The sequence below is a fragment of the Anopheles arabiensis genome, chromosome X (assembly GCF_016920715.1).
Source record: "Anopheles arabiensis isolate DONGOLA chromosome X, AaraD3, whole genome shotgun sequence".
NCBI lineage: Eukaryota > Metazoa > Arthropoda > Insecta > Diptera > Culicidae > Anopheles > Anopheles arabiensis.
Genome location: NC_053519.1, coordinates 13,055,001 through 13,067,351, shown reverse-complemented (window position 1 = coordinate 13,067,351; position 12,351 = coordinate 13,055,001). Strand labels below are relative to the sequence as shown.

The 12,351-nt window shown below is 50.2% G+C and overlaps 2 protein-coding genes across 4 annotated transcripts in view; one reads left to right on the top strand and one right to left on the bottom strand.

Moving 5' to 3' along the window:
- The first annotated feature begins 354 nt into the window (after positions 1-354).
- On the top strand, positions 355-7,085 carry LOC120906440 (paired box protein Pax-6-like). Of its 2 annotated transcripts, XM_040318131.1 has the most exons (6): positions 361-395; positions 2,263-2,282; positions 2,609-2,774; positions 2,858-3,038; positions 3,170-3,793; positions 5,507-7,085. In XM_040318131.1, exons 1-6 carry the CDS (start codon positions 376-378, stop codon positions 6,206-6,208), a joined length of 1,713 nt encoding a protein of 570 aa, XP_040174065.1. In that variant the 5' UTR covers positions 361-375; the 3' UTR covers positions 6,209-7,085. The 2 variants fall into 2 exon arrangements, with proteins under 2 accessions (XP_040174064.1, XP_040174065.1); XM_040318130.1 differs by having other exon boundaries at positions 355-2,774.
- Positions 7,086-7,154: 69 nt separating this feature from the next.
- LOC120906439 overlaps positions 7,155-12,351 on the bottom strand; it is an 11,467-nt gene continuing 6,270 nt past the window's right edge. Inside the window, exons 4-7 of one of the 2 annotated variants that reach the window (XM_040318128.1) lie at positions 9,709-9,862; positions 9,465-9,632; positions 8,606-9,391; positions 7,155-8,548 (exon numbers count right to left, since the gene is read on the bottom strand). In XM_040318128.1, the coding sequence (XP_040174062.1) occupies positions 7,995-8,548; positions 8,606-9,391; positions 9,465-9,632; positions 9,709-9,862 (1,662 nt within the window). In that variant the 3' untranslated portion in view covers positions 7,155-7,994. The remainder of the gene's footprint in view (positions 8,549-8,605; positions 9,392-9,464; positions 9,633-9,708; positions 9,863-12,351) is intronic. The other variant, XM_040318129.1, reaches the window with a different exon arrangement.

The window sequence follows — 12,351 nt, the reverse complement described above, 5'->3', positions numbered from 1 at the left end:
TCTTGGTTTCAGTTTATTTTATCTTTGCATGTTGATTAATTGATACACTTTCATTTTCTACTTGTAAATATTGCAGTTTTTCCAATGTACGTCATAAAAACATGTTTCAATTTTCCTTTTTCCTTCCATTTCTATCTTTCGCTATCCGTTGATCCTGTTCACTCCTTCAACCCGACGCTCTAGACGCAAATTCGCCACCAAACGTCAGCCCGTCAGCCTTGGCGTTGACGGAAAAATCTCACCCCTTGTCAGCACCCCCTGAATCGCACCCCTGCCCGCCACCCCCCTCCATCCTACCGACACGCACACACACAGGCGTGCGCGCGCACACACAGCATCCCCTGTCAGTGTACAGTTTGGTGTGGATTTGATTTAATGGCTCTGATACACGCAAGGTAAACAGAATGTGCAGAAACATAAACAAACCGTCGCTTTTGGCGACTATTTCCACCGTTCGGACGTGCGGGCCGGCGCCCGGCACCGGCAAAAATCGTTTGTGGGTCGCAAAAATCACGCCAGCGGTGAGAAATCGCCCCAAAACGTCCCGTTTCCGCATGACTGATTTTCACGTTCAATTTGCATTCGATTAGAGGCACCCGACGGCAGGCGGGTTTTCGCCACAGCGTACCGTTCGGCAGGAATGTGTGCGCCTCGGCATCATGGCTGCCGTTGCTACACAAGTGTCTGTGTGTGTGTGTGAGTGTGGTTTTTGGTGAGTGTATGGGAGCAGGATGTGCTGTCAGTTTTTTGGTAGCAGCGCATGCTTTGCGCTTTTATTTGAAACAAGAACCTTCGTGCCTGTTTTCGTGCTGTAAAAAGTTACAAGGAAATGGCGGCAAAGGTGCAAACGGCCACGGGTTTTGTTTAATTCGTGGAATGGCAATGCTTTTGGGGGCAAATGGCACGGGGTCTGAGCCCCGTTTCGCTGGAAAATCGTTACATCTCGTACAAGTGGTTGTCCATCTTTTATGTGAAATTCAAAGGACAAACAACCCCAAGGCACACATTTTTGTTTGGAGCAAATCCGCTATAAACTTTCCTCGTTAAAGGAAAGTGTGAAAAACTAATGTTTGAAAATATCACGACCCCCCCTGGTTTTTGGCCCACCTTGAAACCGAAAAAGCGTGCCGCCAATTTTTAAATTCGCTGCCCCGTAAAGCGGCATTCCATTGCACATGCGCCGCGTTTCGAATCTCGATCCCATCTGGCACACGCCACACACACACACACACACACATATGGTTAAAAAAAAAGGTACAAAAATTGAACGTTTGAAAATCAAAAATGCCACCAGCGCGATTAGAAACGGTTCCGAAATGGGAATGCGTACACTGCGGGAAATAATATTCGTTTTACAGCGCTTTATTCATATATATTGTTGTGCATCATCATCATACACCCACACACACACACACACACTTACACGGATACACATTCCCACGTACACTCCACAAGATTGAGTTGCGATAAAAATAGAAGGAAAAGTACGCGCGCGCGTCCACAATTCGCACAATTCAAACGCGGCCATGCTTGTCAACAACAGATGGCTTCCTGTTACTTTACTAATGTTTGCTGAAAAAAAAAAACAGTGCTCAACACACATCAAAGCAATGTTTGTGTTTGGCTGTGGGTTTTTTGTTTTTACTCTGCGTCTGTCTGATTTCCGGCGGAAGCACAGACAGACAGCCAGGAAGCACATCTGCCGTTAGTGTAGGCCCCGGAAAATCAGGACGAACGTTTAACAAAACCAAATTTCTATTTGAAACCCTTCCCCCCCTCCCCCTAGTGGTTTCTCCCCTCTCTCTCTCTACACCTTTCCTGAACTTTGCAGCATGGGTCCAGCGTTCGTACTTATCGGGCGCTTTCGCACCGCACGTAAGTAGCAAGCGAGCACGTGGTCGCTGCGGCAAGATGGCGCCGATAACGGGAGCACTAAAAGAGCAAAGTAGTTGACGCGGGTAGCGTAGTGTGTTGGCGGAAGCGAACAGAACGCTCGCTGTCTGATGGCCGGTGGATGGGAAAGGAAGCGATAGACAGCGAGTGTGCAAAATGGGTAAAAATACGATCCTGGTGCATGCGTATGCCACATTTGTTGGCAAATTTCGCCCTAAACGCATCGTAAAACAATGAAACACGAGCAAAGCTCGGTATGTTTGCCGGTAAACACTGTTGCTAACTATGTTCACTTTTCTTTCCATCTCTTGCCCCCCTCCCTCTCTTCATACACATTCCTTGCCTCCACTTCTACTTCAAACACTGCAGCATGGAATACAAAAACGAAGGTAATCGAACGAAACTGGTTGATTGTGCTAATGTTTAGTTTCCTGAGTTTTCCGTTCCTGAGTAAACACCCGGGGCTGGATCGTTTTGTTCCTTTTCTGAGTTTGTCACCCGCACTCCGTTATGCGTTCTTTGTCCGGTTTTACTTTTTTTACGTTTTACAGGCTCGTTTTCGGGAGTTCTGGACACTTTTCTCGAAGATCTCGAGCTATCGAGAGGCTTCGCTTTGGGAGTCTTCGCTTTTTTTGGGGAATCTGGGGAGTTCGGGAGCGTGCAATTGTTACTAATTCCAGTTCTATTCCATTCGTCCACTGCCCATCCGCCACAGGCCACAGCGGCGTCAATCAGCTGGGAGGTATATTCGTTGGCGGTAGACCTCTGCCTGATTCCACACGCCAACGCATCGTGGAGCTGGCCCATGCCGGTGCCCGACCATGTGATATCTCGCGCATCCTTCAGGTGTCCAACGGATGCGTTAGCAAAATTCTCGGCCGGTAAGTGGATCCTACAGCGGATCCTACGGGGGAAGAAGCGAGCATACATCTAATCCAACCGTTGTCCATGCCAATCGCAACAGCTACTATGAAACGGGCAGCATCCGACCGCGAGCCATCGGGGGCTCGAAGCCGCGGGTCGCAACGCCGGAAGTGGTCAACAAGATCTCACAGTTCAAGAACAACTGCCCGAACATCTTCGCCTGGGAGATCCGGGACAAGCTGCTGAACGAGCGGATCTGCACGCCGGAAAACATCCCGAGCGTAAGTGTGGCCACAGCTTTGTTGCTGTTCTGTGATGGTCAACAATCCGCAAATTTCGCCCAGATATTCCCACTCCAACTCAAATTCTGCGTTATTTTGCGCTCTACGTGTCAACTCGCCCACATGCCTAGGTTTCCTCAATCAATCGGGTACTGCGCAATCTGGCCGCCCAGAAGGAGTTCAGCAAGAAGCCGCACTCGACGGACGCACTCAGCGACGACGTCGGCGGGTATCTGCAGGGCAAATCGCTCAACGATGCCTCCTTCATACACTACAAGTACGGCGACAGCTGCCGGTCGATGCAGGGCGCGGAGTCGGTGCTGCGCATCAACGACACGTACAGTCGAGCGGGCGGTGGCGGTGGTGGACCTGCTGCTGGTGGTGGTGGTGGTGGTGGTGGAGGCGGTGGAGCTGTACCCGGCGGGCCCGGTTCGGAGTCGACCGATGTGAAGCCGATGTCGGACGATGGGACGAAGAATCCGTTCGCCAAGCACTGCTTCACCAACCTAGACGCGGGGGTGCCGGGGGCGGGCACGGGGACGGCGGGGCAGGGTGGCCCCGGGACGAAGCAGGTCTTCGTCGACAATGATACCGAGCGGCTGAGCCTGAAGCGGAAGCTGCAGCGCAACCGGACGTCCTTCACCGTCGACCAGATCGAGTTTCTCGAGAAGGAGTTCGAGCGAACGCACTATCCGGACGTGTTTTCGCGCGAACGATTGTCTTCCAAAACGAACCTGCCGGAAGCGAGAATACAGGTGAGCTACATCGAGGGCTATTTTGGCTACCCATCGGATGCTGTGCCAGGATGCAACTAAACTATGAGAGCCTCCAGGTGGTGGTGTCTCCAAGAGTCTTGAGTATATTGAATGTCCACAAAATTTTTTATGGTCTGATAGTGCAAGACACACCTGCTGCGATGATTTCATACGTTTAATGAGTTCAAGCTTTATCGAACCTAGAGATGAGTTTTGCACAAAGTTGGATAAGTATGGTAGCGATTCAGGAACAGTTCTAGAATCAGAATAACCTAATCTCAGTTCACGAACCGGTACAAGTTTAAGGCTAATTTTCGGACGGGAGTTCAGAATCTGTTCCAGGATAAGGTTGATATCAGATCCAGGACAGGCATGAGTTCTGTATTAGTTTCAGAACGACTATGAATTAATTTACAGTTCCAAGACCAGTACCAGTTCCAAAACCTGTATATGTTCATGATCAGTTCAAGGACAAAGGGGTATGGGTTCATAAACATTGCCAGAATTCATATGGGATCGGTATGGATTCAGGATCAGTCTCAGTTCCAGTATGGTTTCAGGCTCTATTCCAAAATCGGTATGGATTCTTCATGATTTCCAGTACCTGTATGGCTTCAGTATCAGATCTAGGACCTGTGTGGGTTCCAGAGCACACCAAACCCATGTTTGGCAAAAAGTTGCAAAACTGGTAGGGATGTAGACTAGTGGTGGGAGCTCGGAATCGGACCTACTTGATTCCGATTCTGTGTTCTGAATCAATTCCGGAGCCGATTCCGATGCAGGAATCGATTCCGGAGCCAATTTCGGAGTCGATTCCAGAGTTGGTTCCGGAACCGATTCCGGAGTTGGTTCCGGAGCCGATTCCGGATTTGAATCTGGGATAGGCTTCGGAATCAATTCCAGGATCGGAATCGGCTCTGGAATCAGAATCATCTCCGGAATCGGAATCGACCTGGGAATCGCAATTTGCACCGGTAACGGAATCAGGCTTGACTCCAGAAATGGAGTTAGCTCCAGAATGAAAAATAGTTTTTGAATTGTCATTAGAAGTGTGGGAAGCGAAATAAGTCCGGGAATCTCCATGTGAATAGATCATTTCATTCTTTGCCGCTATCAACACGTAGCATAATTGGACTCAAACGTCTATTCCTATGAAGATGCTGAAACCGACTCCGTTTCGAAGCCAATTCTGATTTCGGAGTCAATTCCGATGTCGGATTTTGATTCCGGAGCCAATTCCGGAACCGATTCCGAATCCGGAACCAAATCCGATTCCGGAGCCAAATCCGATTTCGGAGCCGATTCAGGAACACATTCCGGAGCCGATTCTAGAATCGATTCCGGAAACTGATTCTGGACCTACTACCCGGAATCGATTCCAGAAAATTTCGGAACTAGATGGAATCGATTCTGACGAAATCTTCATTTTTCCCATCACTAATGAAGATTCGTTGCAGGATTGGTATGAGTTCATTATTAGTTCCAAACTGATATGAGTTCAATGCCATTTCCAGGCCCTATATGCGTTCAGGAATAGTACTAAGAACTCTTCGTCTTCTACGCTCTTAGAACTTCTTTGTAATTTGCAAGAATCCCTTACATGCATTTCATAATTCATTCATTTGTTGCTTCCAACACATTTAAGTTAAGCCTTCCAACACACATCAGTTTTACTACGTCTAACTACACCCTTCACTGTCCCCTTTCCCGCAGGTATGGTTCTCGAACCGGCGGGCCAAGTGGCGCCGGGAGGAGAAGCAGCGCTCGCAGGCCGTGTCCGAGGGCAGCTCGTCGGCGGCGGCCGCAGCAGCGGCTGCGGCGGCAGCAGCCGCCGCTGTCGCCGTGCAGAACGCGTCCATCTCCTCCTGCTCGCTGAATCTCACCGCACCGCTCGTCTCGCACGTGTACGACTCGAACATGTGCGTGGAGGACTCGAACAGCAACTACCTGAGCAAAACGTACCCGCTGGAACCGTCGTTCCAGAACCTGGACGCGCTGAAGTCGCCGTCCGCGCCGAACCATCCGGCCGCCCCGCAGCAGCTCTCGCCGGCCGCCATGTCCTTCAAGCTGTCCTTCCCGAACGCCAACCCGAACGGAGGCGTCGGCCCGAACGGTGGTGGGGGCGGCGGTGGCGGCGGTGCGGCGCCCGACGGCTCGGCCGCGAACCTGATGGGACCGTCCCTCGGCACCAATGCCGGCTTCCCGCACGCATCTACCTCAGACGACAAGTCGCTGTACAACCATTTCGCCTACTCGGCCGCCGCCAACATGCACCACAGCGCCTACTCGGCCGCGGCGGCGGCCGCCGTCGACCAGTCCTACAACGGGATGTACCTGAAGAACCAGCTGTACAACCTGCCGGCCAACGCCGGCGTCCTCAGCTTCCAGTCCACGCTCGAGTGGAACAAGAGTTAATGGCACGGGGCCGCCCTCGAGTCGGCTCCCTCGACCGGGTGCGATCGGTACCAGTAGCGGCCCGGCCCGGCACGCGACCCCGCTAAACTGAGGCCTGATCTCACAGCCAGCCGATGGGGGACCGGAGGGCGCAGAAGCGATGACGAGTGGCAGTAGAGCAAAATACAAACACACGACACACACACACAAACAGTACATTTAGACTTGTAATACAATTTAACTCGATGGTGCATAGTGGGAATGGTGGGAAGGGAAGGGGTGAGGGTGTGGTGGTAGGGTGGAGGGAAGAGGAAAAAGAAAACATGACGAGCGTGGTACTTAGTGCGGGAGATATGTTACTTAAAGGAATGAAAATATCATTTAAAAAAGATGCATTCTTTCATATAAGATGGCGCAGCTAACGTGATCGACTTTGGCGACAGCCTACACAGAAGTAAACTAAAAAAGGAGAAAAGGAGAAGAAACAGATGGTTGTTCTGATTGTTTGAACTATGAAGGTATTTTTTATAAAAGTAAACACAAAACCTGTGAAACACACACACATACACATTTGCACAATTGGTGGGGAACAGGAGCAGTTGGTGCGAAGACAAAAACAAAACAAAACACTAGAAACGCCAATAAAGTATTAAAACCGCTGTTGCGAACATGGGAATCATATAAGAAAGTAATAAGCGAGAAGAGAAAAAAAAACATAGAAGAAAAACGTAAAATAACAACAAAAAAAACGAAAACACACGCACAACCAGCAAGAGTAATTCCATACTTTGAACAAAAACCACACACACATACAAAAATGGAAACAAACAAACGGAATGTACAATAAATAGTGAAATCTTATTATTATTCCTGGCGCAAGGCGCCCATTGTACGTGTACCGCGTGCGTTCGCTTTTCTTTCCATTGCACCAAGACGACTTCTTCTTCTTCTTCTTCTTCTACTCAGGTTTCAGTTTTTGAGCTCGGAGCCGGACAGCTCCGAGCCGTGGCATAATGCAGCAAAAGGGGATCGGTCGTTTTATTTGCTTTGTGTTGGTTGGTTTGTTTTATACATATAGTTCATGTTTTGCTTATTAATTCACACATCGAGTCCCTTGTTTTCTTCACTTCTTCTTTTTTCTTTAATTTGTTATTTGTTTTCTTCTACTTCTTCTTCTCTCTTTCTCTTCTGTTCTACTGCTCTTCTTTTCTTTTTTGCGCTCTCTTGTTTAACGTTCTGTTATCTTTCGCTTCTCCTACTGGCTCGTTTCGCGCTTTGTGCTTCTCGTTTTCTCTCTTCCTCCCTCTCTCTCTCTCTCTCTCTCTCTCTCTCTCTCTCTCTCTCTCTCTCTCTCTCTCTCTTCTCCCTCTCTCTCTCTTGTTATCTGGTTCTCATCTGGTTTAGTCTTAAAAGTTTGTAATTGAAAAAATAATGTTTCATCTGGATGTTGGAACACGTGCGCATTTGTTTTTGTTTTGTTTCTTCTTCTGTTGTTGCTTTCGAAAGAGAAAGGTGAACAGAACGAACAATCGTTTTGCTACTACTTGTTTGTTAAATGAGGCCTCCCTTTTCCCGTTTTTCCCCCGTTTCCCACATGTGAAGACTGCTCCTCCTTCGGTCCCCCATCGCGAGTAAATGCACCAAATGAAGGGGTAACTTTTGCTTCAACGTCTTCCAACAAACAAAAATAGGCAATGACTGACCCCGCAATCTTTCCCCCCCCACCCCCTTCCCATCCCACTCTCGGCTCGCTTTACTCCGCACCCCAACTACCGGCGGTTGGCGTGTGGTAGCGGGCCGTCTACTCTCATCCCTTCAGCACGTTCTCACTCTTTAGGAACTCATCGGTAAGGTCGAGCCCGTTGCGCGGCACGGGACTGTGGGCGAACGGGTGGCAATCGTCGTTCGACTGCTGCTGCTGCTGCTGCTGCTGCTGCTGCGCCTGGTGTTCGCGCATGGCCGCCCGCAGATGCTCGCCGGTCGGATCGAACTGGCCGCAGCCATCGTTGCCGGCCCGGGCGTCCTCGTTGCAGCTCCGGCCGAGCGCGTGCGGATTGTTGTGATGGTGCCCGAGCATCGTGCCGAGCGGGACGCCGCTGCCCGGTCCGCCCGGCCCACCCGCCACACCGCCGATCCCATTGCCGCCGCCGCCGCCACCGCCTCCTCCGCCCCCTCCGATGCTCGCGTTGGACGAGACGACGGCCTGCGCCTGGGACACGGCGAGCCGCAGGGCGGCCTCCGCCTGCGAGCGCAGGATCGCCTCCGCCTGCTGGATCCGTATCGCCGTCTCCGAGGTAGCGGGACAGTGGTTCTGCCCGATCGACGACTCTGCGGACGCCACGGGATATTTTTGCCGGTTAGCTAGTGAGTATTTGGAGTCGTTAAAACTAAGCATATTACTTTTCTTCTTCAACGGACCGAGGTTCGCGTTACCGTGCAGCTCGCCGTGCATGGTGTTGCTCTTGAACGTCTGGCCGATGCGCATCGCGGTCGCGAGGTTCACCACCGCCGCCTGCACCGCCGACGGCGTGCCCTCGTTCAGCATCAGGTCCGGCTCGAACTTCGGCTCCTGGATCATCATCATGCGCGAAAATTGACTACTGTTGCTATCCATCGCACTGCCCCCGATGCCGCCGCCGCCGCCGCCGCCACCACCCCCACCACCACCACCACCACAGATGCCGCCGGGTCCCGTCACCCCGTTCGTGCCGCTGCCGTTTGATCCACCGAGCCCGCCGTTGCTGCCGCCAAACGGCAGCCCGTGCGGATTGGGCAGCCGATGATTATCGAACACGGAGCCGGGGCCGATGCCACCGCCACCGCTGCCGGCATTGCCGCCTCCGCTGCCGCCCACACCACCACCGGTACCACCGCCACCATTGCTGCCACCCAGTCCCCCGCTTTCGCCGTTCTTTTCCGAGCCCATGGTGGACGAGTTTTCCGAGTAGTTGAGCGGCGAGATGCTGCTGTGCGTGAGCTCCTTCACCGTCACCATCGCGCTGGACAGGCCCGGCACGCCCACGCCCCCACCGCTGCTACCGCCGCCGCCGCCGGCACCACCACCACCACCCATTCCTACCATGCTGGCACCGCTGGCGGCCGATTCTTTCTCCCGCTGCTCCACCACCGCCTTGGTGAACATGTACTGGGCGGCGAACTGATGCTTCGGGTCCATCTTCATGTGCTCGATGTGTGTGATGAGCCCTGCGGGAAAAAATACCCCAAAACATTAGCGTGCTTGTCGGTCCCGAAATATCTGGCGCAGGGCACCTCCTACCTGACTCGTGCGTAAAGACGGCCTGGCACACCGAGCACGGCCACATCTGCAGGTTGGAGCGGAAGGTGGGCGTGCGGGGATGCGTCAGCAGATGCTTCCGCAGGCAGCCCTCGTTCACGTAGTGCTTCCCGCACATCGGACACGGATGGTTGGCCACACGCCGCTTCACTGTGTTTGGTAGAATTGGGACATTAGCATGGGGACTGAGCGTGGCGCGGGGGGGGTATGTTTTGCGATTCCTCACCCTTACCTGCCACCTCCTTGTGGGTGTACTTGATGTGCTCGTTCAGCGCTTCGACGCCGAGAAAGATCTTGCTGCACACGTTGCAGGTGACGCTGTTGGAATTGCTGATCAGGGCGGCATGCTGCTGCAGCACGCCGAGATGCAGCTGCAGCTCCTGTTGGGCAGATACAGAGACAGAGAGAGAGAGATAAAGAGAATGAGTAAGGGGAGACAATGTATGAGCATTTCAGAACAAGTGATAGGCGCACGATAATGATGCAACATGTGATTCACTAGGAAAGAGCAGGTAGGTGAGATGAATCCTGCAACTGCATTTATGTATTCTACTCAGCACGAAAAGTTTGTATCTATATGGCGATTCGAGAAATCTTTGGCAAAGTCTGATCTGATTCATATTAGTCTTCCGTGATGAGCCATTCCAGTCAGAAATTGAATCTTCAAAGAGTGATGACTCTAGAAAGAGATGCAGATTCACATGACTGATAAGTCCTGTGTTCTGGAAAATGTTCTGTCTTGTCTTTCATCCGATCCTCTACATGTACAACTCATGCTTATAGTGTCTGTGATGCCCCTATTCCCCGTGTGTCCTTGTCTAAGGATCTTGGCGTCTTCTTTGACCCGAGTCGCTCTTTCAAAGAGCACACGGACTATGTCATCAACAAGGCCAACAAAAGTCTTGGTTATATTTGTCGCATGTCCACTGAAATTCGCGATCCTTTTTGTCTTAAGTCCCTTTATTGTTGTTGGGTCCGTTCCGTACTAGAATATGCCTGTGTCATTTGGTCTCCTGTCCAACTATCTCTGCTCCAAAGGATTGAGAGGATCCAGAGACGTTTTACGAGGATCGTATTTCGTAGGTCGCTGGGTCATCACTCTATTCCGCTTCCTTCGTATGACGATAGATGCACCCTATTAGGCCTTACCAAGTTGGAGCACCGCCTCTCGGTCGCTCAGGCTTCTTTCGTTGCTGGCATATTGCTTAATCCGATTGATACTCCTTCCCTTCTATCGCACTTACATTTGTATGCACATTGTCGCACCTTATGTTATTGTTTTCGTCTCCAGTTACCTACATGTCGTACACGTTTAGCTCGCAATGAGCCTTTTGTAAGAGCTATGTCGTCTTTTAATAGTACTTCACATCTGTTCGATTTCAATCTATCCTATCCTGTCTACCGATCCGGTTTTCGCTCCTGTTCCGTACCATAAACTCCTTCCAATTCCTCCTCTTTCGCCCTCTTCTTACTCGCGAATAATTGTACACTATAGTCAGTAAGCACTATTGCTGTAACCCAACGTGGCCGAGCAATTAATAAAATAGAAATAAATCAATAAACAAATAAAACAGTCATGGAGCTCTACAGAATCATATAATCTATCTCGACAATCGCTCTGGTACAACACCCGCTGAAGCCTGTACTCTATTTGCTGATCATTTTTCTACTAACTTCTTCCACACTCCTAATGACTTAAATACTGTGTCTCAGGGATTAAATTATACTCCAGAAAACGTTACATCTCCTGATTTCCCTGCCTTTGATTCAGAGCTAGTTGAGGGTGTGCTCGGTAAACTTAAACCCTCTTATTCCCCAGATCTAGATGGCATTCCAGCCAGTGTTCTTATCAATTGTAATTTTACATTAGCTCCATTCCTAGCTGAAATCTACCAGCTTTCAATTGACTCTAAAACTTGCCCCACCCTTAGAAAGGGAAATCGCGACAATGTTAATAATTATCGTGGCATCGTCCTGCCATGTGCATGTCCAAAAGCATTCAAATCAGTTTTACATCCGGCAATATCCAATGCCTGCCTGTCTTTGATAAGTCCTAAGCAGCATTGTTTTATGACTGGACGTTCAACTAGTTCCAATCTTATGTCCTTTGTCTCCTCTATTTTTCGATGCCAGAATAATGGTATTCAAGTTGACGCTGTCTACTTCGATCTGAAAGTAGCTTTTGATCGTGTCTAACATTCTCTACTTTTGGCCAAGCTTAACAAACTTGGATTCTCATCTACTCTCAAATTAGGCTAATTAGGCAACGCGTTATCTAATAACCTTTCTTGCTGCTCCGGCGTACCCGAAGGTAGTGTCCTTAGTCCCCTCCTTTTCCTTTTGTTCATAAATGATGTCTATTCAATCCTTCCTGTCGATGGTCATCTCCATTTTGCAGACGATTTAATCCCTTTCTCCTTTCTGCCAATCGCCGCTGAGCGGGATGGCCTCATCTTCATCTTTTATTGACTCTTTTTGCCGCTGGTGTCCATATTGATAACGTCATTAGCAGAACCAGCCAAATTCTCGGCCTAATAATCCGCTCAACAGTTGATTTCAAAGATCCGCACTGTTTTAAAACTCTGTATGTGGCTCTGGTTGGACCTATATTAGAATATGCCAGTATTATATGGAGTCCTTCCAGTATTAGAGGCATTACTCGGCTTGAAAGAGTACAGAAACTCTTCACTAGAGTAACTATTCGGCGCATAATGCCCTTTTCTCCTCGACCCCCATATGCATATCCGCTGTCCACTTTTGGGAATTGACTCTTTAGAAAAAAGACGGCATATCGCTCAGCCCTGCTTCACTGCTGGTTTGATCCTCAGCACTATTGATGTTCCAGATCCCCTCTCTGCCATTCATTTCT